The sequence below is a fragment of the Parasteatoda tepidariorum genome, chromosome 8, assembly GCF_982258835.1.
Source record: "Parasteatoda tepidariorum strain Cologne lab strain chromosome 8, Ptep-v5.0, whole genome shotgun sequence".
Lineage (NCBI taxonomy): Eukaryota > Metazoa > Arthropoda > Arachnida > Araneae > Theridiidae > Parasteatoda > Parasteatoda tepidariorum.
Window position 1 is genome coordinate 25,258,108 of NC_141762.1, and position 27,861 is coordinate 25,285,968.

General features: G+C 29.2%; 1 protein-coding gene across 3 annotated transcripts in view; it reads left to right on the forward strand.

Annotated features, from left to right (window-relative positions):
* Positions 1-8,491: 8,491 nt before the first annotated feature.
* Positions 8,492-27,861, forward strand: part of LOC107447184 (uncharacterized) — a 34,692-nt gene continuing 15,322 nt past the window's right edge. For 2 of the 3 annotated variants that reach the window (XM_043040701.3, XM_071180585.2), the window contains exons 1-2: positions 25,695-25,838; positions 26,548-26,623. Coding sequence is in view for 1 of the 3 variants with exons in the window: in XM_043040699.3 (XP_042896633.2) it covers positions 24,326-24,415; positions 26,548-26,623 (166 nt within the window). In the remaining 2 variants the exon portion in view is untranslated. Of the gene's footprint in view, positions 8,683-24,320; positions 24,416-25,694; positions 25,839-26,547; positions 26,624-27,861 lie in introns of those variants that run through there. The other variant, XM_043040699.3, reaches the window with a different exon arrangement.

The following is a 27,861-nucleotide window of genomic DNA, read 5'->3' on the forward strand; positions in this document are numbered from 1 at the left end:
AATCTGATGATAATGACTTACTACAATACCTACGCTTATTATATTAGCTTTAGTTTGCCGCATGCGTATAGCTATACCTTGTACAACATAGCTTGAACTTTTTGACAGATGGGTCAGTGATGGGAAACAGAAAATATCTATTGGTGTAAAAAATGTGTTGGCTAAATATGTGGCTGTATGTATGTTTTAAACTATTCAAAATAAATAAATTCATTCGTCAATCAATTTTATTGCACTAGACATAAAAACATTGGGTAGGTAAGAAACCATTGTTTTCATTTTTTCTATTTAAATTTTACCTCGAAGCAATAAAAACCACTTAAGACTTTCGGAAAATGCTTGAGTCCTTAACAGGTACTTTTATGTTGTGTGTCTATTCTTATGATTATTATCAATTTTTAATATTATTAAAATAAGAAGATATTGTTCGTCGTTGCAAAGTTATATCGATTTCAGATTTGACATCTGTCAAAAAGAAAGATCAAACTAATAAATAAACAGGGTATAATACTCCACTCTCTCTCAAAAATGAGTTTTTCCGATATTAGTATGTTTAGGTTAATTTAAATACCTATATGTAAGTATAAGAATACAATTTTAAAAAAAATTATTAAATTAAAAAAAGAATTATTTGATGCGGTGTGGTTTATGTCTTAAAGAAACCTATTCGAACGTCATTCGTAATACCAAAGACAAAAAAGGGGAATTCCCGATTCCCGATCGTCGTTTGACTTGACGAACGGGAATTCCCTTCAAGTATTTGTCTGCGATGTTGTGGCGTTTGTTTTGTTTGTAGTTGTTAGTTTGTTACTGACTGTGCTCGAGCTCTGATAAAAAAAATAGTATTGTTTGATTAAATCGTCGTTTTGTCTGTTTTGTGTTAGCGAATATTTTCGTTATAAAATTAATTAAATAGTGAATTATAATATAAAATGTCGAAACGGTCATATCCTAGTGGATCTGAAAAAAGGAAAAAAGCTCTACATCAGAAAGAAGTAATTGAAAAGTTACCAAAATTAACATCATATTTTACTACTACTACTGGAGAAACTTCTGTAAGTAGCAATCAACTCATAAATGTTCCACATGATGACACAGCTCAATTACAAATTGCGGGAATTTCTAAACCTTCATGTTCCAATTTTGAAAAAGAGATTGAATCAGAAAGCGACTATTCCTACGACGAAAGTGCAACGACTTCAGTGACTTCACTAAAACCGACAACTCCAACTGTGTCAATTGAACAGCAGTTTTCCAACACAGAAGAATTAATATCGCACGATCCCGCCGATTATTTTCACGAAAAGTTTGTTGAAATAAATCGCGAAATTTTAATTCGTAAGGGACCAGTATATTTTCAAAATAAAGATTCTGACTTTTCCGAGGCATCCAGAACATACAAAGATGGTAATAAATTAGTAACGAGATATTTCAACAAAGCATTATTTATTCGCAAATTAAAGAACAATGAAAGCGTCGAAAGAAAATGGTTGCTGTATTCGCCTTCCAAATGCTCTGTATTTTGTTTTTCATGCTGCTTATTTAACCCAACTGATGTTAATCTTTGCTCTCGGAATGGATGTAATGATTGGAAGCATATTAATCACATAATTTTAACACATGAAAATAGCCCAGCGCATAAGCAATCTATGATGACTTATCTGGCACGAAGTAAAGCGGTTGGTAGAGTAGATATAGACTTATTATCTCAACATCAAAAGGAAGTGGATTACTGGAGAAACGTACTTAAACGGATTGTAGCTGTTGTAAAATTTTTGGCATCGAGAGGGCTTCCATTTCGCGGCGACAATGAAATCCTAGGATCTCCAAATAATGGAAATTATTTGGGTTGTGTGGAATTATTGAGTGAATTTGATCCATTTCTTGCAGATCACTTAAAAAAATTTGGGAATCCTGGAAAGGGTAACATTTCTTATTTATCAGCAAATATCTGTAATGAGTTTATTGAAGTAATGGGAAAACAGGTTCTAAAAAAAATTATAAATGAAGTTAAATCAGCAAAATATTTTTCCATAAGCGTTGACAGTACGCCCGATCTGTCTCATATTGACCAGCTAACTTTCATCATTCGATACGTAAAAGACTGTGTTCCTGTTGAAAGGTTTTTGAAATTTATACCTATTAAAGAACATAAATCTAAGTATTTAGCGGAGACCATCTTAAATTTTGTCGGGAAAGTATAGTGGTCTACAAACAAGAATCAAGGAAAAATGTGAATTTGCCACCTTTATACCATGTGCAGGACATTCACTAAACTTGGTAGGTGTCCATGCTGCTGGGTGTGTACCGGAGGCATCACAGTTTTTTGAAATAGTTCAGAAAGTGTACAACTTTTTTTCGGGCTCTACCCACAGATGGAATATGTTAACAGAACATTTAGGTTCAAAAAAAGTTGTTAAGAGTCTTTCACAAACCAGATGGTCAGCCCGAGCTGATGCAGTAAGTGCTTTGCATGGGGGTTATAAAAGAATATTAGAAGCTTTAATCACCATCGCAAACGATACTGAACAGGCACGAGAAACAAGAGACGAAGCCCTTAGTCTGTCTAGAAAAATGGGAAATCTAGAATTTATTATACTGACGGAAATCTGGAGCACTATATTGGAAAGAATAGACAAAACAAGTAATTATCTTCAGAAAGAAACAATAACACTGGACGTTGCAACCAATTTGTTGACTTCACTTTATGATTTTATTACTAACCTCAGGGATAAATTTGATAACTTCGAATCATCTGCCAAAGAAAATAACCCAGAATACAAGGATCTATCTCAAAGAACACGACGTAGAAGCTCACGGCAGAGAGTTTTTTTGATGGCTCTGCGCCATCAGTCCAATTGAATGGAAAAGAGCGATTCAACGTAGAAACCTTTCTCCCAATAATCGATACCTTGAGTGTTCATCTAAAACAGCGACAAAGTTCATATGAGATCGTCAGTCAACGTTTTAGTTTATTTTTTCACTTAAAAACTCTGAATTCCGAAGAGATACGACAAGGATGCAAAGAAGTTTCTCAAATCTATCACGAAGATGTAAATGAAAAAGAGTTAGAAATAGAATGTCAACATTTAGAAGAATACTTAATAAATGTTCAGAGTGAAAATGAAGCATCTAACAGTGTACAGGAAGTATATAATCTATTAAAGCAAAACAAAATTGAAGACACATTTCCTAACGTAGAAATTGCATTGAGAATATTTTTAAGCATGATGGTAACTAACTGCAGCGGAGAACGCTCCTTCTCCAAATTGAAACGAATAAAAAATGAATTAAGAAGTACAATGCTTCAAGAGAGATTAAATAGTTTGTCGCTGATGTCCATAGAATGTGATATTCTCAATACCATAGATTTTGAAGAAGTGATTAACGATTTTGCTCATCTTAAATCTAGAAGGGTACCTTTGCAATCAACATAGAATTAATCTAAGGATTTTAAGTTAAGCGAGTTACTTTTGTAGATTATTTTTTATATTTCCTATTTTTTTATAGCTAGTAACTAAATAAAAATAAATTTAGAACCTTGTTTGTCTTTCTTTATCTATTGTAACTAAATAGTGTTTTCTCAAGGTCATAGGGGCCCCATGATCCTAATGTGCCCAGGGCCTCAAATAGTTTAAAGACGGCCCTGGTGGAATGGTTCAGTGTGAGCTAACTCAACGGAAAGTGGGCAAACTCTACATAAAGCAAAAATATTCTTCTTCTAAATTGTTCGGTTCTGACTTCTCAAATCTTAAAGGGGCCCAATGCGACTCACTGCCTTGGTCTCACGTGTAGTTTCTAAACAATCACACGCACGTCTAGGGCAATCGCATGCAGTGCAAAGAGACCTTTCCCCTCTAATTGCCGTCGAGAGAGAAGGAGAACCTGGTTTGTGCGTTTTCCATGATAAAATATATATTTCACCAAATATGATATTTTACACAAGCATAGCAAAATAAGGGATAATACTCAAAACATGGCAAACCTTACACTTTATTTATGTTTTGATATTAATTTTCTTAAATTTTTCTTAGGTTCACAACCAGTTAGATTTTGTAAATTACGGAAAAACTCATAAAAATGGTAAAATTATGCGTAAATTTAAGAACAAATTACAACAATAAAACTTCCTGAAATATTAAGTTTAAACCTATTCACACATCTACTCGTAAGCGTAACATAAGCGGAGGGATACATGGGAGTTTTTCTGAATTTCTTCAGGATTTCGAAAGCTTGTTATTGTTTACAGTCAACTACCCATATCGTTTGTTTTAGCTAAGAACTCCTCCCGCCACAAAGTCTGAGACCGTCTGGTGCTATGGGAACAAGAACAGCGCATTTTAGGGAAGGGAGCTTCACTCTGGGTAGACCGAAGAAAGAGGTTCCCTTTCTCTCACCAAAACCACTCTAAAATTTTGATCCCGCATCCCTACTTGAAATAGTCATACTTCGTTATCAAAGTTACAGCCGCAGGTCCAGACGAATGTCTGGGGGAGTTATTATTTTAGACCTATACCTATTCGTGATCGTATTCTATACCTATTCGCGATCGTAACTCTCGAATACGCCATCTGTGGAAAACACCAGTTCCATGTCTTGAGTCTTCCCCCTTCTCTCTCCGCCTCTTCTCAGCTGTATAGGAATGCACTACGATATCTTCCTCTTTCTTAATATTTTTCGTAGTTGATTTTCCAAAGTATTTTTTTTAAATAATTAGTTTAAATGACACTTTCCTTTAGCACAATATAGTTTTCAGTTCCAAATAGCTTCCGAACTTAAAAGTTTTTAATCTATTTAAAGATCAAGAGAGAAACTGACTTACTTACTTCTCTTGTGACTATCCATACGCTAATGGTGAAACCATGCTAAGTGTTGCCATAGGTAGAGAGTTCTGCTTTACGCCACCTGCAGACCATTTCGATCGCCAATAATATTTAGTACTTAAGATGTATTTTAACTTTACATTAACAATTGTTGTGTTTTTTTTTTTAGTTTGGTAAATTTTAAAAATAATTTAATAAAAATAAATTAAATAAAATTTTATAATAAAAAATTCTAGTAGTATCTAAATACCCTAAATGAAACTAAACTGTTGCTGCTTCATATTTTATCTATCATGTTTTTATTTCATTTTATTCACATTCACTGTCAAGCAAGTCCATACGGCACTAAGAATAGAAAATGACTTACTCAAGTGGACACTTCTCCCTTTCTTGTATCAGATGGTGAGATGTCCACGTCCCCGTTATAGCCACGATGCTCTGGCTATAGGATTTTACTTTCCGTAAGCTTCCTGTTATTCTTTAAGTGCGACCGTCCTCCAAAAACTTCAGATACCTCCTACCTTTAGTAAAACAATTCTCTTCGTAAGAGAGATTCAGTAGCTAACTAACGACGAAATGCGTTCTGACAACATCGTGTATACATCTCAGATGTACTACTCGAAAGGGCTATGCTTAATATCTCCAACTTCCCTATCCAAGACAAGAACCTCAAGCAGATCACATTTGTTTCTTCTCATTCACGTCTTTTCAGTTTTGAAAATTGGTGCCTGTTTTTGAGCGCTGGAAAAATTTCGACTGCTATTTCCATTCAGTATGGATAGTTAACTGAATACAAACAATAACAAGCTTCCTAAATCTGGTAGAAATTTTGAAAACTTCCGGTGTATCCTCCGCTTATGTTATGCTTACGAGGCTATGTGGGAAGTAACTAAACATTCCAGGAAGTTTTATTAATGTGATTTATGTTTAAATTTATGCGTAATTTTACTATTCATAAGAGTTTTCCGTAATTCATAAATTCTAATTGGTTATTAACCTAAAACAAATTTAATGAAATTATAATTGCAATATAAAGTGTAAAATTCGCCATGTTTTGAGTGTTATCTCTTATTTGGTCATATTTGTGTAAAATATCACTGTTAGTCATTTTTTGCCCCGCATCTTGCAGGGCATAACATGCTTATAGAAATATATAATGAAAGAATTGAAATCTATATAAAAGAATCTTTAGCAAGAATTTAGAATGTGTCACTTAAGAAAATTGATACTTTACTGGCATGGCTAACTCGAAATAGAATGGAAAGAACTGTTGCAAACGTAAACAAATGCTTCAACAGCTAATCATGATCGATATACACACACTACGTCACTTGCAGATATTCCATTGGTTTTTAACCGCAGTTTCTACTACGGTATGGCAACAAGGACATGGTGACCACTGAGCAATTAGCTTGTGACAATTTGATTGGATTTTGCTTGTCACTCTTGGTAGCAAGAATTTGGCACGTTATCGTTTTTTATTAGCAGTACAATAAAATGAAAATTCAAATGATAACTTCGCTGTTACGATTGTTTTTATATGAATCTCATTTATTACTTGGTTATTTTATAAATCTCACTTAGTTATAAGGAGAATTGTTTTCAAAATAGTGAAAAGTAATAATATTTTTATGGATCTAAAAACATTTATAATCGACAATAACATTGAAAATGGCAAAAATTCTGGTTAGTAAAAGTTTATTGAAGACTAGTTGAATACTTTTAAATTCTTTCATGGGGATAGACTAGATCTTTGATTATAGATTATTTATAGTTGTGTTTTACTAGTTATGCCAAATGCGCGTCAAATGAGAAGTTTAAAATGTGTTTACTAATTTTTAACAAGGAACTGTTTTAATAGAAAAAATTGCAGCACTCACAATTATCTTGTGTGCGTTTACAACTACATATTTCTTTAAAGAAAAAAGTAGTATTCTCTATTTTTTTTTCTTGTATAGAATTAGCAATCAAGAAGATGATTAAAAATTTGAATTATATTCATTATAATAAATAGAAGAAAATATTAGCAAAAGAAAAATTTTATTATAATAGTGCGACAAATTTATAGACATAAGAAGGAAGACTAGAGCCTGTTAACACATGGATTAGTTGTATAGTGCAATAAATAAATAAATATATAAAAATAAAACGGACTACCCTGAATAACTTTTGATCCTAATGATTGAATCTTCACGTTCTAGGACTCAATCTTAATTGTTCAAGAGGGTGACTTCAAATATGCTATTTAATTAATGCAGACAATATTTTAAGTTTCAAAATCAGTCACAAAACGTTAAAAATCAGTCACAAAACGTCGAATATAAAATTGTATGATATACAATTTTTTACATTCTTTTAAAGAATGTAATTTTACATGGCATAATCTAAGCGAAATGGTCGAATAGCTCCTGCGAAATGTGGACTGCGCTGCATTGCAGCTTTATACAAATTGGAGGGACAGTCAAACTTAAACACTAAAATTTTCTTCGAAATGAAAATATGCTGTAGAAATGTAAGAGAACGAGAACATGTTAATTATGTTTATGTTATTTAAAAACTAAATCTTTATTTTAAAAGAAACATCTATTTCATAAAATCGAGTATTTTTAAATTTTTATGGTCGAATATAGAATAGTTAGATAAAAAACTATGTCATAGAAAATAACATTATTATTACATCTCCATCAAATAAATTAACTCTACGGTACAAATAATGATTTAAATGCACATTTTTTGTTAAAAGAAAACTTTAATTTGTATTTTTGACAGAAAAGCTGTATTTTTGACAAAAAATCTTGATTATAAATAATTTGAAGGTTTGTCATAAATAATTTGTGGCAACTCTGTGCAACATTTTCCATCATGCGATCTTTAACTTGATGATTCTTCTTTAATGTTCTAGAAGTAAAGATTTGCTGGAATTTTTTAATTCATAAAATTTTTCAATTCTCTCCTAATCAAATTGAAGAAAAATATTAATTTGTAATGGCTAAGGAGTTTTAACCTATTTAGCTAAGTGTAACTTTTTTTAAAGCTAAAATTGGAATTATTAAAATTGAAATTGTGTTCAGTTCCTTATCTTTAAAATCATTTTAATTTTATGAGCAATTTCTATTTATAAATATTTATATTACTTATTTACTTTATCTTGCGTAAATCCTATGTGTTTTTGTTGTTTAACATTGATACAGAGTAGGTAAATTCTTTAATATTTTCGAATTTGTTATTTTAAATACGTAGTCATTTAAAATATTTTAAATACGATGCAGAAAAAAGTACAAAATCAGTACATTGATCTCTTTAAAAGTGACTGTAATTAAAATTTTACTATTCTGTCCTCATAAAGGATAATTTTACATTTTTAAACTAGAAAAACAAAACTAAATTCGATAAATCATTTTTTATCTACTTTTATATAGTCTCTCTAAGTAAGGAAAATTTAAATTGTTTGTCCATTAAAAGCTAGTTTTCTATACCGAATATTCTTCAAGTTTATTTAATATAATCGTCACTACAAAGCAGCACCAGTTACAAAATTCCGTATTTTAGCGCAGTTTTTTTCATGATTCTCACTAGATGGCAGCATCATTTATCATATTTTTGTATCTAACTCTCCTCCTAACACCCTAAAAACTTTACAAGCAAGCTGTAAGCGTATTGCAGTTGGTAGCTCCAAAAATACCCGCCAAATTAACATCATCCGAGATGTAGCGGTTAAATATTTCTTGATTTCCTGTTTACTTAATAATGTTTTTAATATTAAATACATTTTATTATTATATTTAATATTATGCATTTAATATAATATATTTCATTCAACGATTTTATTCAATCACCAGATCTAGTTACATTTCTCCCGGTGAGATTCTTATTATTATAGTTTTCCTTAAGTAAAGTAATGCAATGAGTTTATTAAAAAAATAAAGTATGATATAAAAAATCTTAACGATAGTTTTCGGATAGGATTAATTAGTTGAAATCAATGCAGTTTGTATTGTAAGTTAGCAGGATTTTCAATAGGTTTTTAAGGCCCTGAATAAAACATTTTGATGTTTTTAAATCTTATGGTTGAGCTAAAATGGATCAGTAAGGGGCCGTTCAAAAAGAACGTACATCCCGAAGGGGGGGGGATTTGCTATTTTGTACGGTTTTGTACTATGTGCAGAGGGGGGGGGGTATTATACAAAGTACGTATATTATAAGCATACACCAAATTTAAATTTGACTTTTTCCTACGCATGTATTATACATCTGTTTCTTTATCTTTTTTCACACAGCGACCACTTGTTAGAATGAGTAAATCAGTTCTCAAAAAAAGTTGTCTCGCAAAATAAAAAATTTGCAACTTTCCCCGAAACTTTTTCTGGTACTGATAAAGGTGGGTGTTATTGTTTAAATAATTTAAATGACTAAATTATTTTAAATAAATATTTAATTTTATTTGAAACATAATTATTTTAATTTTTATGAAAAAGGGGGGTAGACTAATAAAATGTACATACTCTAGGGGTGGAGGTAAGACCTTATGTATGGTAATGTTCGAAGTGGGGGAAGGGGTTAAAATTTCTAAATTTTTGTGTACATACTTTTTGAACGGCCCCTAAGACAAAGTAGATCCAGTATGTACAGATTAAGCAGATCCAAATCATTCAAATATTATGATCTATATGTTAATCCACTGTAATTTAAGTGCTTATTCCTAAAACCACATGGGGTTTAAGGAATAAGCACTTTTATTTTTAACAATTACGGGTATATTTCCATATCATGATATGTCACCCCAAATACAATTGCCAAGACTCTAAATTGATTTTAAACGTGAAAATTTTTTTTAAAAAAAATGTAGAGGTTTGCCTGGGCGTGGCTTTCAGTTATACCCTACAAGTTAGCCCCTATCTGTGATTTTTTTTTTTTTTAGTTTCTTGCAGTCCACTGCCCGTAACCTGCAAAGACTTGGCGATTATTCTGGCATTAATCACTATACAGAAATCTTTCCACAAGCACAATTTATTAATAATTTAGAACATTTGAAATATAGAAGTTTAAAATTCCCGATAGGGAGGAGAAAAATCTCCGTTCACTTATGCATGCGTGATATGTTACTTCGTATTCCTAGCCTTGAACCACTGATTACAATGCATATACACAATGTCGAAAAATGACATAAAAATGTAGCTAACATTATAAATTATTTATCTAAATTAATCTTAAATACTACAAGCAATAAAGCCTAAAAAGGAGAACTAACAAAAGATTGAGAAGCATTTAAATGGTAAAATAAGCACAAGGAATCTTTTCTTGATATTGTTTTTTAATAGGTTTAATCCCTTGGAAGAAGTAGTTGTTCAATCTGTTAGTTCTTATAAGTTATGCACCTGTTTATTGCAAATTAGACAATCTGTTTCTTTTATTATCTAGCGTAGTTTGAAGAAGGTTTGTGCTCTAATCGGAAAAAGTGTTTGCAGTAGTTTTCTAATGACAAATGATCATAATTGTACTTTGGAACAAAATTTAAAATTAAAAGTGATTGCAAACGTTTTGTGTTGAATGTTAAAAACTTATGATTTTAATATCATACAGGCTGTGAAAAACATTATTAAATTTATTTAAATATGAGTTCTAAGTGGAGCAAGTGATTTTTCCCCTAATTTGAGAAATTCTGTTCATCTCAAGAAAGTCTATTCTCTTATGCAAACTGAAGATTTATAATGAGATAAAAAAAATTTCCGATTTGCATAAATCTAAAGAGAAAATTTCAATATTGTGATCTGTGGCAGAATAATCGCCAAGTCTTGCCAACTACTGGGCAGCAGCCTGCAAAAAACTAAATAGAAAAAGAAGGAAAAAAAACATCACAGAAAGGAAACAACTAGAAGGGTTTTAATTAACCCTAATGTAGCCTAATGTTAACTCGTAGATAAGATATCCCTTGATGGCAAACATACTTTTCTTATTCCTTAGCAGAAGGTGCTATTGCCAGTACTGCAGCATGTTGTGTTTATAGTTTGAGTAATTATAAATAATGGCTTAAAAAATCTTCCTTAGATTTACATAGATATTTTTTACTTCGCTATATGTAAGTGCTTATATTATCAATTTTGAATTCCTCTTTTTGACTTACATGGTATCACTGTTCTTATTTATATTTTTTGTTTTTTCTCTTGGTTATAAATTTTTCCTGGTTGCTTTTGCACATGGTTATTTGTTTGTGAGATTTTTCTTCCAAAATTTATATTAATATATTTTTTTTGCCCTCTTCTGATTCTGGTTAACACCTTGCTTCAGTTTAAGCAATACACTAATATAAGGGTGTACAACCTTTTTGAGTGAAGGGCCACATGCATAGCAGATAGACCAATGAAGGGCCGCATGACAAAGTATTTATTCAGACATATTGACAGCAATTTTTATACAAACATCATTGTTCTAGGCACTAAATTCTTTTTTTCAGTTAACCTTGTAATATCGTTGCATAAAATTAAATACTTTTAAATTTTTAAAATTAGAAACTGCGAAACTGATTATTTAGGAAAAAACAGGATCAGAAAATCAGACACAATTTATTAGAAAAAAAAAATTAGATAAATTGAAATAAACTTAAGGGAAATTCATGATTTTTTTTTTATCATAATACAAAAGCCCATTTAAACATAAATTTTAGCGTTAAAAATTTTTTTCATAGAATTAAATTTTTAAAAAAATATATATTCTAGTAATTAAAACAGGGTTGGGCTTTTGACGTCAAAAAGTGGTTTTTGACATGACAAGGGTATAATACTGGTTTAAACCGTCAAAAACTGAAGTTTGCCCAGAAAATATATAAACTTCAAAACTACCAACAGTTGCCATGCATTATATTGAAATTTAATTATGCTGTAGGTAATCAGCAGGTTTTAAAATATTTTTTAATTCAAATTAAGGTAAAATAACAGATTTAAAAATCTCAGAAATTTATATTCAAATGCATGTGCAGAAAAATTTTGCACAAAAATTGTTTAAATATTTTGAATATTTTGAAGAAAAAAAAATTTTTTTTTTTTATATTTAAGAAAATTAAAAGTTTATTACTATGCATTTTTGACATATAAGGAACATATAACTAATATTTATAAGGAACTTACAAGTTATGTTGTATAAATACAAACTTGATACAAATGTATAAAAAGAAATTTTTTAATGTTATACCGAATATCTTTATTATCCAGTATGTTAATTTGAATTTAAAAGTAGTTATATTTATGAATAATGATAAATATAATTCATATTGTTTATTATATTTATTTATAATTATTACACTTATCATTTTAAAATAATTTTTTTCTCTTAATTTTTTTTTTCTCCACTTGTATTAAGAATACAAATAATGCATATCTTGAAAGCAAGAAGTAATTATTCAACAGCTGAATATGTAGATATTCAACAAAACTATATAGTATTCAGCAAAATGAAATTCACAACTATTTGGATAAACTAAATTTTCAGCACAGTAAATGAATAGGCTGAATATACTGTAAATCGACACTAACTACTCTGTGTATTTAACAGAAAGCACTTAAATTTAAGCACTAAAACACTAAATTTGGTTATAAATAAATTTCTTAATAATATTACTGCAGATTTTCAATAACACATGAAAATGAATACATAATATTACAAAAGATGTGAGTTTTCAAAAGTACAAGAGTTTGGTTACTATTCAAAATATAAGTGTTTCTTCAAAATTTATTTTTTCTAGAACATATTTAGAAACACTATCCTTTATAAAAAATATATCAATTTTATGTATTAATTAAATTTCACATGTAAATATAGGTTTTTGACAGTGAGGTTTTTGACGTGAGGTTTTAACCATGGTTTAAACCGTCAAAAACCTGCCAACCCTGAATTAAAATAAATGCAAGTTAAAAACTTTGATTTAAAGAAAGTTTATAGGGTTAAAATTTTTTAAAATTAAAACGATTAAGATTAAAAATTATGAAAAAAAGCGATCGAAGAACTACATTGCGATTGGGTGCGGTGCGTTAAAAACTATTTAATTTCAAATTTCCGAATTTTTTTAATTTAAAACAGAATTCTTTTTTCTTTTTGTTTAGATTGGTGACGTGGGCCGCCTATCGAGGGTCGGCGGGCCGCATGTGGCTCTAGGGCCGCAGGCTGGGCAACCCTACACTAATAATTCTAATGTTAATTTTAAATGCAAGAATAATCGTTCATTAACATGAAAATCTTTTACTGTACTAATATTTTTTTAAATTTCTTCTTTTTAAAATACATATGATGAATTAATATTTAGAATTTCTTTTTAAGATTTATAGCAAACCATTCAGGGTTGGGTTTTTGACGTCAAAAAGTGGTTTTTGACATGACAAGGGTATAATACTGGTTTAAACAGTCAAAAACTGAAGTTTGCTAAGAAAATATATAAACTTCAAAACTACCAACAGTTGCCATGCATTATATTGAAATTTAATTATACTATAGGTAATCAGCAGGTTTTAAAATATTTTTTAATTAAAATTAAGGTAAAATAACAGATTTAAAATCTTAGAAATTTATATTCAAATGCACGTGCAGAAAAATTTTGCACAAAAATTGTTCAAATATTTATATTTTGAAAAAAAAAAATTTTTTTTTTTTTTTTGATATTTAAGAAAATTAAAAGTTTATTACTATGCATTTTTGACATATAAGGAGCATATAACTAATATTTATAAAGAACTTACAAGTTATATTGTATAAATACAAACTTGATACAAGTGTATAAAAAAATTTTTTTAATGTTATACCGAATATCTTTATTATCCAGTATGTTAATTTGAATTTAAAAGTAGTTATATTTATGAATAATGATAAATATAATTCATATTGTTTATTATATTTATATATAATTATTACGCTTATCATTTTAAAACAATTTTTATCTCTTAATTTTTTTTTTCTCCACTTGTATTAAGAATACAAATAATGTATATCTTGAAAGCAAGAAGTAATTATTCAACAGCTGAACATTTAGATATTCAACAAAACTATATAGTATTCAGCAAAATGAAATTCACAAGTATTTGGATAAACTAAATTTTCAGCATAGTAAATGAATAGGCTGAATATACTGTAAATCGACACTAACTCTGTGTATTTAACAGAATGCACTTAAATTTGTATTGTCTTATGTTAACGAAAGATGTGATTTTTCAATAATACAAGATTTTGGTTACTATTCAAAATATAAGTGTTTCTTCAAAATTTTAAATTTATTTTTTCTAGAACATATTTAGAATCACTATCCTTTATAAAAAATATATAAATTTTATGTATTAATTAAATTTCATATGTGAATATAGGCTTTTGACAGTGAGGTTTTTGATGTGACGGTTTAAACCGTCAAAAAATGTCACATGTCAAAAACCTGCCAACCCTGAAACCGTTATACTCCATTAGACATGTGCAAAAGTTGCAGACAAAAATTAGAGCATATATTGTATACAATATTACAAAAAGATATAAATAATAAAAAATGTTGTAATTCATCAACAGCCAACAGTACCACACATGTCAGGTTTCGTTTTAGCAATGTGGCGAATAGCAACAGCTGTAGATCATGTAATTCAGTTGCATTGGTGTGAAGGTGCTCAGAGGAATATTATTATTTCTCAAATTAATAAACTATTATTTATCAAACAAGACCAACTTAACAATGGAAGTTGAAAATTTTTAAGCTAAATATTTGCAATAATTTTCCAATTAATGTCATTAGTCACTTTTTGGCCTAATTTAAATTTTAAGTTAAAATTTACTTTGTGAGATTTACACTGCCTACAAGTGCCTAAACTATATAATGCAATATCTTCAATCCAATAGTTTGGAAAGAAGGCTGTTGATATTGTGATATTTGTGTACATAGACCTGGATAGATTCTTTTATTTCTTGGTTTTTATATTTAAATTTTTTTTATTCTTATGCTATTATTGATAGTGTAGGGTCCATCCAATGGCAAGCTTTTGCTGTTCACCAAGTTGCTATAACGAAACACCACACATCTTTCAAAGATATGTATAGTGCAGCTTTCAGAAGAACTCCAGACACTAGTCTTGCGTCGTGGTTGGTACTGTGGTTACGAGGAGAAGTCACTTCGAATAGGGGTGTGGGTGAATAGTTTTGTCTTGATCTTGGCAAAAGCCAGCTTGAGTAAACCAATCGACACCTTTATTCCTCCTTTGCGCCCGCATTAGAAATGTGCTCTCGCTTGTTACCATAGCTGCAGATAGTCCCAGACTTTTAGTCTGGAGGAGTTCTCCTCAAAGCTACACTATATTGTTGTTGGCTGCTGATGAGTGACAACACTTTTTATTTTTTATAAATTTTTGTGTTTATGGTATATTACATATCTATATTCATGTACCTACATAATTAAAGAAGATATAAATTGATATATATATATAAACTGCTGTTTGTAGAAAATGCAACACCATGAAGGAATCATCAGAATCAAATGAAATTCGCAGCAAATGTCAATTATAGGATATTATGCAAATTAATAAAGTTTCAGAGCCATCGCGCGTGCGTGGCGCGCGCAGCGCCCTCTGAATTGATGCTGAAAGCGTATAAATAAAGTGCTGTAGCGGGACGTTGAAAATAGTCTATGATTATTTGTTAGTGGCAAACGTTTAGTGAGACCTGAGTATGCCTCCACGACGGAAGAATAAGAAATTCAAGCAACTTACGGAGTTTGAACGAGGGAGGATAATCGGCCTTCGAGAAGGAGGATTTTCCTATCGCGCAATAGCAGCTCGTATGCAGCGGAACAGTTCCACAGTGATGCGAGTTTGGAAGCAGTGGACCGACGAGCACCGAACAACTCGAAAAACAGGCACTGGACGACAGAAGGTGACGTCAGAGCGCGATGATCGACACCTGCTCCGCATGGCGGTGAATGATCGACACCTGCTCCGCATGGCGGTGAATGATCGCACAGCTTCCTCCAGGCAGCTGGCAGCACATTGGTCTACTGCTACAGGTGTACAATTGTCGGCTTCGTCAATTCGTCGTCGTCTGCTGCGCCGTGGATTGCGTGCAAGGGTGCCATTATACAGGATTCCCCTCACGGCGGATCATCAACGGCTGCGTCGGCAGTGGGCTCTTGAGCACAGAGACTGGCGAGCTGATTGGCACCAAGTTGTCTTTTCAGATGAATCACGCTTCAATTTGTGGACCCATGATGGCCGTGTTCGTGTTAGACGTTATGCCGGTCAACGCTGCCTTCCTGAGTGTATTATTGAACGACATAGTGGTCGAACACCCGGAGTTATGGTCTGGGGTGCGATTTCGTATCATGGACGATCCAATTTGATACGAATTGAGGGTAATCTCAATAGCAACAGATACGTCCGTGAAGTGCTACAGCCCGAAGTCGTTCCTTTCCTTCAAGGCATCCCTGGAGCTATCTTTCAGCAGGATAATGCACGCCCACATGTTGCGCGGACTGTTAGAGACTTCTGTTCAGCACAACGCATGCAACTTCTTCCTTGGCCTGCTTATTCGCCGGATATGTCGCCTATTGAGCACGTGTGGGATATGGTTGGTCGGCGTCTCACTCGTGATCCGCGTCCTGCAGTTTCCAAAGACGAACTTTGGTTGCACATACAAGCGATATGGAATTCTCTTCCTCAAGCAGATATTCAACATCTGTTTGACTCAATGCCACGTCGTATAGCAGCACTTATTGCAGCGCGTGGTGGCTGCACCAAATACTGATTTCGGACGCTTAATTTGTTTCTTTTGTTTTGAAAATTTCATCATTTATTTGTATCAGTACAAGTCGCTTCTGCATTAAATTTCATTTGATTCTGATGATTCTTTCATGGTGTTGCATTTTCTACAAACAGCAGTTTATATATATATATATATATATATATATATATATATATATATATATATATATATATATACATATATATATATATATATATATATATATATATATATATATATATATACATATATATATATATATATATATATATATATATATATATATATATATATATATATATATATATATATATATATATGGTTTTTCAAGTTAAATACATAGTTTTTGTCATGCCATGATAAAAACCCAAACTTGTTTGTTTAGTCACTCTGTGACCCATAGAAACTGTTATTTTTGCCCTATAGCTGTCTCACAAATGGTTAACTCAAAAACTCCCGTTATGGATGACATTGTATTTGATGTTTTCTATTTAATTGTATTATTTTCAAACTTGTTTTTTTTATTATATATGGTTTCATCACTCAGGGTTCCCACGGTCCTTAAAAGTCCTTAAAAACTGCTTAACTTTTATTTTGGAAAATAAGGGCCCTTAAAAGTACTTAGTTTTGGTACAAGGTTCTTAAAAGTGCTTAATTTCTCAGCATCACTATAGTTGATAGGGACAATTTTTCAGTTCAATGTTTTAAAACAAAAAGTCATTTTTTTATCACCTAGAATTAGATCATGCACGGAGAGTAAAGCATTTTAGAGAGATAAGAAGTGATGTGTGTGAGATGGCTACTGGCAAGGAGAAGAAAACATGTCTTTTAATTAAGATATTGGTTCTTTCATTAATATATTCTGCCTTTTGCCTCTAATGATACTCTATGAAAAGAGTGCTTTTTCGGGGGGTAGTTCTAAGGTACTTAAGTAGTAGGCCCACGCTGACCTTCACAATTGACAGAATTCAAGAAATTCAGTTCTACTGGTAATGCATCTGCTAATAGGAATAAAGTAAAACCCTGAGAAAAGAAGTATGAGAAAAAATTTTTGATCTAGAATCCATAACGAAAATTATTTCCAAAAATCTTGAAAGAATTAAATAAATTTGTATAATATTTCAGTGTGTAGTAAGTAACTGTAAATTTATAAAAAGCAGCAGCATTTTTCAAAATTCATGATTGTATTAAAAATTAGACAGATATGTAATAAACAGGGTTTGAAAAATCCTATCTCACCTAGGTTTTATGTCAAAAACCTGAGATTTATTGAGTTTTTGAAGAAACACCAAGTTTTTTTTCAGAAATATTTTTAATTTTTATTTCTGAGTTCTAAATAATGTATGATTTGCTCCTAACAAGAAAGTTAAATATTAGGTAACTATTTATAACTTGTTTTGCTGCAATGTAAATTTTTTTTTTGAAGTTTTAGATTGTTACACAGCTGGATTGTTATTGTTTTTGTTTCTTAAGGATAAGCAGGATTGTTACATAAAAATTTAAATCTACTCAATTAAAAGATCACAAACTTTTTGTTATTAATGTCGATTAGAATAAAATTCTAACTTAGATTTTAATAATCATTTTTCTCAGTTAACATTGCAACTTAATATACTGTTTCTTTTTTTCTTTTTTATGTATTTTTTAAAGTTTCCATTCAACTTTTGGTTGCTTTAAAATTAGTAAATGTTTTTTGTCAGATTGTTTATTAATATTAAAGTTAATTCCTAATATCAGTTTTGGCTTGAAATAATTGTAAAGCTCATCTTAAAAGTAAATATAACACATTTGCTGTTGAGGAATAATTTCAAAATGGTTAAGTTACACTTTACTTTCAATATGTTTTTCATAAAATTTTTCAGTGGAGTTTTTCAAAACTATTAATTCACCATCAAAATAAAATATCAAATTATAATAATATTAGAGAATAATATTAAGAATTATACTGGATGATGAAGAAATATTACAAGTAAATGTTTATAAATTATGAAAAAATAAATAATTTATAAATATTTGTTAATTAAGTAACCTTACCAATTTTCTAGCCATAGGAATGCGTTGATACATTTGAAAAACAGGGTTCCCACGGTCCTTAAAAGTCCTTAAAAACTGCTTAGTTTTTATTTTGAAAATTAAGGGCCCTTAAAAGTACTTAATTTTGATTCATGGTTCTTAAAAGTCCTTAATTTCTAGTATCACTAGTTCCTTGGAACAATTTTTTTATCTTCGGAAAATATCCACAGTTAAAAAGTACGTCTTTCGCCTAGAATGAGACCCTGCATTGAGGGTAGAATATTTTGAATGTGTGTGAGGGTAGGGGTTACAAGCAAGTGGAAGAAAGCACGTCCTTATTGTTTTTTTTTTCTTTTATTAATTTTTTCATTAAAATATTTCTTTCTGGATCATTCTGAAAGAAAAAAATTTAGTGTGGGGAGAGGGGAGCGTGATACTGCAGGTGGGTAGAGGTCTTGACTTAGACAGTACTTAGATACTTTATCAACTGAAGACCTGCATTGACCTTCTTCATCCATAGGATTCGAGAAATTCAATTCTTCTGATAGCACACGTGGTAGCTTTGATACTTCATTCAAATGTGAAATTGTTAGAAATGCCCAGGAAAGTGTGTTTTTAATGATTTCTGGACACTTGATAAAAAGTATAAGGAATGGATCAGCATCTAGTGATCGTCGCAAGGCAAAGTGGATTTTTTTCATCGTATCAGATTTTCTTCTGAAATTGAATTTTATAAATGACTCATTTTTTTAATATTAGGGATATTACGAATATTCGGCGAAGTATAATTTTAATCAGGAAAATCATTTTCGTCGTTTTCTCATCGACACTGTTTTTTTAAAAAAATGTTTGCTTTCTGTTTTCACTTTCGCTGGGTTATTTTATTTTATAGCGCGACATTTTAACAGCGTTTCTGATATATTTTATCTCCACTTTTTCTTTTAAAGTTATACAGATAATTAGATAACCGGTAAAATAGAAAATTGATTTTCTACGTTGTAAGTTTTATTTTAAGAATTTAGGAAAATTTTCTGTTTCTCTTTAGCTTTTTTGATTAATTGTGTTTTTTTTTTATTTATTTTGATAGCATATTTTAAAGAGCTTCTTTTTCGTCATTTTTTCTTAAAATCCGACAATGGGAAACACTTAAAGTGTATTTTTCAACGTTAAATTTTTCTTATAAAAATTGAGAACGATTTTTTGTTTTTATTTCGTTTGACTTTCCCATTTTTTTTTTTAAAGCTCTTGTTTTTGTTATGATGCGGCAATTTTAAAGAGCGCTACTCTTAGACATTTTTAAATCGATGTATCGCGACTTATCGACTTAATGCACATATCGGCTGGCCGATATAATTACTTTTATTTAAGGCGATGCATCAGGAATCTGATTTAAGACGCTCGCGGTTTAACGTGCGAGTATTCTTGCCTAATCGATGTATTGCGAATTATCGACGTAATGCACAAATCGGCAGGCCGATATAATTACTTTTATTTTAGGCGATGCATCAGGAATCTGATTTAAGACGCTCGCGGTTTATCGTGCGAGGATTCTTGCCTATGCTAACGCTATCACCGCGCTGACGAAGACTATTTTGATATCGTCTAGCTGCGAAGATGTTGATTAAATTTTTAGCTACGAAGATGATGTTCGTTTCGTGATATTGAGTAACGGCATCAGCGTTGTAATATAGAACGCGATGCTTAGTTTCCTTATGCGCCATTTTTGACCTTGGCATTTTACGTTTCTTGAAGATTATTTTCAGCGGGACTTATCTTGCGTTCGCTGTGCGTTTTATTTTGACTTAATATAACGTTTTAAGTAAATTATTTTCAGTGAGACTTTTGCTACTTAGCGATCTTTGCAATATTTCGTCACTTTTTTTACTGTTAGGATTTAACGTTTACTATTATTTTCAGCAGACCTACTGTTACTTGGCGATCGTTGCTCAATTGCTGTTACCTTAAATTTTCGTTCTGAACTTAATATATTACTTAAACGAATTCATGAATTAAAACAAAAAATTCTTTATTGATTTTTTTAAAAGTGATACAATTTAATGTTTTATATATTTTGTATTTAAGTAATTTATATTTTGTCACAAAAAGTAAATTTTTTTAAAAATTTATTTAATTCACGTTGCACCCCAGAGCCCAAGGTTAAGAAAACTGAGATGGGCACAGTAGGCTTTGGCCCTCTATGGGCTGTCGCGCCATTGAGTTCAGTTTTTTAAATATAATAATTTGATTAGTTTTTAAACCAATAAATCTTCAGTCGCTTTTAGTTTAAAAAAATTAGAACAAATTAATTTGCTTTTATTTTTAATGAAATTGAAACAGAGTTTGCGTTCTTTTTTTTCTTTTTTTTTAATTTGGTTGTTAGTTAAAATGACTAAATTTTTTAAAATTAAATAAAAAGTTAAGCAATGTTTCAACGCTTTTCAATAATTTAACAATAGTGCTCTTAAATATAGAATATATATATATATATATTTAAAAATTCCTTTAATACATGTTCGTTTAATAATTTGTCAGATAGTGAGTATTAATTTTAAACATTTAAATCTTTAGTCTATTTCATTTTCAGAAAGGAAAATAATAATAAATAAATAGAAAAAAAACTTACATTAAAACCATTTGACCATTAGTCAATACAACTTTATTTTAAATAAGTAATTAACAAAAGCCTAACAATGTTTCAAAAGCACATTTTTTCAACAAATAATTTAAAAAATTTTTTATTCAAGTTGACATTTTCTTTTTTTTTAATTTGTAATGTATGTAAAATATTTTGTAACAGTTTTATTATTATTTTTAGAAAATCTAAGTCGTTTTTAATTTTAAAAAAAATTAAAATAAAGCTTGTGTTTGTTTTTACTTTAAGGCAAGTCAATTCTTAAGACAGTCTTAAATCAATTCATCTTTATTTTAATTGAAAAAATTAAGCAATGCTATTGATGTTATAGAATCATTTTTTTTTTAGAATTAACATTTTCTTTTGTTATAAATTTATTTTTGATTGATTTAAAGATCTCTGATTGATAAATTTCAAACATATGTTAAATTGCGATACATCGCGATGTCTGACTGACGATCTATCACGATATAAAATTTCTTACAATGCTCAGGCCTATTTTTACATAAACAATAAAAATTCTTGAGGATTTTTTTTTTTTAAAAAGTTTGATCACTTTGTAGGTGGCCGTTTTATTTGGCCATATATTTGACTATTCGACCAATTCATTATTCCCTATTTTATAATAAGTAATATATACATATATAATCCATATTTGCATCCAATTTTCATTACCTTTGATTTATTTGACAAATTATTGTTTTATAATTTCAGACAATACTTTATTACGGACAATTTTTTTTTATCGTCGATTACTTTAGTTCCGTTAATATCTATACAAGACACAATGCTTTTTAATTGAATAAATTCTAATTCCTCAGAGGTGCAGTATTCCTTATCAGTGTAAGCATACAATTTTTTATAACTAGACGCAGACTATTTTATAAAGATTTTTTATCTTTTTTTATAAATGATGTTTCTGATTCCACTATGTTTTCTTTTTTTTCTCCCTTCATTCACAATAAATTTTGTACTTAAGGAATTATTTCATTTCATTTTCTATTTTTAGATATAGAATTTTTTCATTTTTATTTCAATTGATCATTACATCCTGCCTTGTCCTGTGTTTCAATATTTATGTTAGCACTTATTTTAACTTTCATTTCTGTTTCTTAGTTCCTAATTTTAATTAATAAGTTTTCCTTGTAGTTTATTTATTTTTTTCCTGATTGTTAGGTACTCAATATATTCTGATTTTAATCATTAAATTTTTTATATTTTGTGATTTTAATAAATCTTTAGCTTATTATAATTAGATTTTACTTAGTTTAAAATAATTGTCTTAACCTCAATAAACTTATATTTGTTAGTTTCTTTTTGTCTTGGTTTAGTATTAGTCACTCAAAATAATATTTTTATTAATTTAATGAATTTACCATCTTAATTTATATATTTCTATCGGTTAACACAATTTCTTTCTATTTTTAAAATAGAAAATTTTAATGTTTAATCTGAATTCTTTGAGTTTTTCTTTATATTCTTAAAAGCTATCTGAGGTGATTAAATGCAATTTAATTTTAATTAAATACAGATTATTTGTATTAAACATTTCTTTATTCAGTTTTTTTTTAATCTATTATTATTAATCTATGATGTTTTATTTGATGATAAATAATCATTTTTAAGGTCCTTAATTTCTACAAAAAAAGTCCTTAATTTTTTTGATAAAAGTCCTTAAAAGTGCTTAATTTTTGCTTTGATAAAAGAGTGGGAACCCTGAAAAATCATTTTGAACCCTATTATTAATATGTTTCACCGAGAACTATTAAGCATATTTAGAACATTATAGTTTGAAAATTATAAATCTTAAATATAATTGTATTTTTATTCTATAAAAATTTTATGAAAATATTTATTGCAATGAATTTAAAAAATATTTATATTAAGTTAAGCCTAATGAAAAAAAATGGAATGATTCAAGGTGCTTAGATATTAGTATGACCCGTTTTTACTTAAAATAGGACTCAATTTGACGTGACCTTGTTAAGAAAACTATTCTCATTCATAACTCTAATTCAACTTCTTAGTATTAATATTTTTTAAATATATACCATTATAAATGAAACATTTTGTTAATAGAGAAAAAGAATTTTTTTGGCATAACTGAATATTTACCAAGATTGGCCCACATCTGAATATGTGATGCATGTCTAGTAGCGAAATATAAAAACTTGTAATAATTTCAATATTTTTCCAAAGTTTCTTTATTCACTCTTTTTTTAATATATTTCTGCACCTAATTTTACAATTCAATTTCAATAAATTAATTAAAAAGGGAATACAAATAATTTTCATAGATGTCGTTAATCCTTAACAATCTGAAAATTTTTTAAAAATTGTCTGGTTCCTACTTTGACGAGCCCTGAAACAATTATTGAAATAATTTTATCAGTACTTACATTATAATAAAATTGTTATTTTTTTATTTTTTATTGTTGATTTTTTTTAAGAAAGTTAAATAATTAGCATTGTCACTGGTGGTATATATTTATTCGATGATAAACAATCATACTATTTTTAAGGTCCTTAATTTTTTTTTAAAAAGTCCTTAATTTTTTCAAAAAAAGTCCTTAAAAGTGCTTAATTTTTGCTTTGTTAAAAGAGTGGGAACCCTGTCACTAAATTTTCTTTTACTAGATGGATTATATTTTATATAATTTTAATTTTATACAGTAGAAAAACTGTATTATACAAAACTTGAGATATGTGTTGTAATAGAATTTTGTGTTATGATAATTTTGCACATCATTAAACTTATCTATCAAACATCGCACTGGAGCATATTTATCTGTTTTAAAATAATTTTTGAACACAGATTGCATTAAAATGCAAAATCATGCGCTTAAATTTTTCTTATTTATTAAGAGGACTAACAACAAATTTATTATTAATTATAATCACCTATTAGCAAAATAATTTTTCTTGTAGCTTGTTAAACAGTGAATAGTTCTTGTTTGTTTCAAAAATTTTTTCATTCTGATTTTGTTTGCTTACTCTAACAAAGTTTATGTAGTTAATTGAGATTTTTGTTTTATTTGATTGCAATACATAGATCTTCTACTGTACTTTTATACTTATGAGTTTTATAACTGCATATTTTTTAGGAACAATGAACTGTGACGATGATGAGTTTATAAAGGAGAGTATAGCAAAAAGCAAACAGCGTTTTTGCAATTCACTTGATAAAATGCTGGAAAAAGTTAGTTTTCTTTCTTTATTTCTTAACATTTTTTTTTTTTTGTAAATTAATTTTATATACGAATTTTAAAGTAACTATATTAAGAGTAAAATAGATATTTTGTGATGATACAAAACCCTAATTTTGTTTAGGTTAAAGTTAAGTCCTAAAATCTTAAAGAAAAAGAAAATTTTTTTGATTTTTTTAAATTTATTTAAGTTAATATTAAAAACTATGTAAACAAAAATATTTTCACATGTTTATTATGACTAATATATAAATTCTATTTAATGTAAATTTAATTTATCTTGTTTGAACCTGTTCATGACTGTAATATGGTTATTTATCTTAAATTACTTCAGTTTTGTTAAGACTTTGGGTTTCGTTTTAATGGAAGAATAATTATCATATTAGAGAGAGAGTGGTAATATTCTGTTGTACATATGCGTTTGTGGAAAGAGGCATTATAGCATTAATAAATTATTGTCCTTTTTATGTATAATTTCATATGTTTCCACTTAAAATTAAAAAAAAAAAAAAAAAATTATGTTTAATTTCTAACTTAATAAAATTTGCAATATTAAATTTCTCTAGACATGTTATGTTTAGGTAAGCTTTATTCAGGATCCACTCTAAAAATTTCAAATTATTAGCCTGTAAATTAGCCAAATATCGAAAGTATTCGCCAATTTTCTTAAGTCTTCGACAAATGTAAATCTTAACATTTTTTATGATTAATTTTTTTCCCCATAGGGAACTATATGGCTGTACTTTGTTTCAGGCTTATTTTATTTGGACACAATTCTAATTTGTTATGCGGCACATTTACTGAGAATTACTGTAACCAGATAAAATATAAAAAAAATGATAACTTTTTTAGAAAAATTCATTTTGAAGATCAAGTTATATATATTTTTCTTTCCCGTGAGTGCATTTGCTAAAACACAATTTTATTTGCCAAGTTTACGGTTTTATCGTATTTGGTGAGGTATATATATATATAGCAAATGCTTAGGGTGGGCCCTGCTTTTTTCTTTTTTTACGACAATGATCTCCACCTGATTGAGTTTGGTTAGTTTCCGATCAAATTTTGAATTTTGTGTCAGTAAATTCTGTACTGGGTTTATACCTAGAGTAACCGCTGTGGCCAGAATGGTTCTGAGGTATTTTGTAGTATTAATGAAAAATTTCACGTTTTTCAGAGTCTCTGTAACACATCTTTATAGTAAACACATATATAGCATAACGCATATTATAGTAAAATACTAAATCATAATTTTTGATATGTTTACTATAAATGTGTCAATTTTATGAAGAACTCTCTGGAAAAAACTACCTTCCAACTATACGAAGATGTCCAGGCGTGTCATTAAAATCTGCAGTTAAAACAAACTAGTGGCGCAATGTGTAAACAGATGACAATGTTCTCAAAAAGGAATTAAATGTAAGTTAGTATTAAGAAAATCATAGATGTGATACTTGTGCCTGTATTTATGCTTCTGTTTTTCAAAAGAAGTGTATTGATTTATGTAAACTGTAAAATAATGGAAATAAATCGGGTTAGTATGTGGCGTAACTACCACTATAAATATTAAATGCCAGTTCACTAGTACAGTAGGGAACCGATTATCCGGAACGATCGCTATTCCGGATAACTGATTTTTCCGGTTTTCTGAATCTCTACAAAAAGCAGTTTTTTTTATTGTTAAACTCAACTAAAAAAAAGAAAATATTTGGAAATAATCTTAAAAAGAAGAAAAAAACGATTAAGTAATACTATAATGGTTATTCCCAAAATGATGGCAAGGTAAACAAACATCTTTAAAAAAAAGAACGGAAAATCCTGAAATCTTAGGAGGAAAAACGAATTTTTTTGAAAGAAAATGGCTGGAAAATTTATCGAATTTCGTTCCGGTTTTTTGATCTTCCGGTTTTCTGATTTCCGGATAACGGGTTCTGTACTGTATATAAGACATGTTAACTTGAATCCATCTTGAGGTACCTTTTGATAGATGATGGTTGACATAGTCGATTTATAATTCCCCTCAAGTATCAAGAATTTTCTGTTTCATAATTGAAAATTAGTTTCTTTTTGTGTATTCTAAAAGATAATTAAATTTCTATCCTTAATTCTACAAATATTTATTTTTTAGTACGTAAAAATTAGTCAAGAAGGACATTGCAATGCTGAAGTAGATCTTAATGATTTCTCTGTATATAATAATGACGGTAAGAAAATTTTGAATTCTCTTTTTCTCCTGTGTTATACTATTGAAAACTTTAAGTTGAAGTTATTTGATAATAACTTGCTTATCAGTCTTGTTGTTTTAGTATATTTTAATGTTTATCTTCACTTTTACAGCTGTTATTTTTATTTATTATTAAATAAGTTAAGCTTTGTCTATCTCTAGAAGTGCTCTTTATGCTGACTATAAAAATAATTCAAAATGTCAATATATAATAAACAGGTTTTTTTTACTTATTTATTTTTTATGAGATGTGTTTACAATCTCATTTTTTTGATATTTGAGAAGTTATTTTATCATTTTACTGCTATATTATGTGCAATACTAGAGAAATATTTGTAGATTTTAATAAATTATTCAGATGGTAGGATTCACACCAAATTAAGGAAGAGAAAAGTTAAGCTTTTTTTTAAAAAAATATTTGTCTGTTTAAGTCCATAGAGTAGAGAAAAGTCGGCATATTATCTTCGTTGAATCTTCGGAAAAGTATTTCCAAGAGAGTTTGTTTATCATCCATATTTAGTGCAATGAAGAATGTATAAAAAATATTTGCTGAACATAGTTCTTTCATTAATGAATTTTATTTCTTGATAAAAGTGAGAGGAGGGGTAATAAAATATTTTACCATCTATTCTCAATTTTAATGCAACAAAGTAATAAATTTAATATACAATGTTTTTGAATTAACAATCTATTAATTATTGTGGTGATAAGATTTTCTATTTGAGAATAACTGCTCCCCCCCCCCCTTATATTCTTGTAAAGGAGGCGGTCACCTTTTTTACATTTTACATCGCTGGAAGGTTGATTTGTTATTGACATAATGAAGAATTTAGTTCATAAATATTTTTATTTCCAAATCTTCAAGTTTGGTAAAAAAAATAGTAAGGAGATATAAATAGTGGGGAGTATTATTGGTAATATCAAATGAAGAATTTAGATAGGAGCTATCAAGGCAACTTCAATATTATATTTCAGAATTATTAATTCACTTGACAATTTGAGGATATTTAACCTTTTTTTTTTTTTTTTTTTTTTCAACTTACAACAACTCTTCATCAACAATTCCTTAAAGTTTCAACAACAACTATTGAAAAAGAAAGACATTTGTAATATCTTTGAACATTAAATAAATGTTTTTAGTTGGGATGAAAGTAACATATTTGCCACTGGGAATTTTTAACCTTCCCTTAAATTTAAGGAATAAATTAATTAACTCAA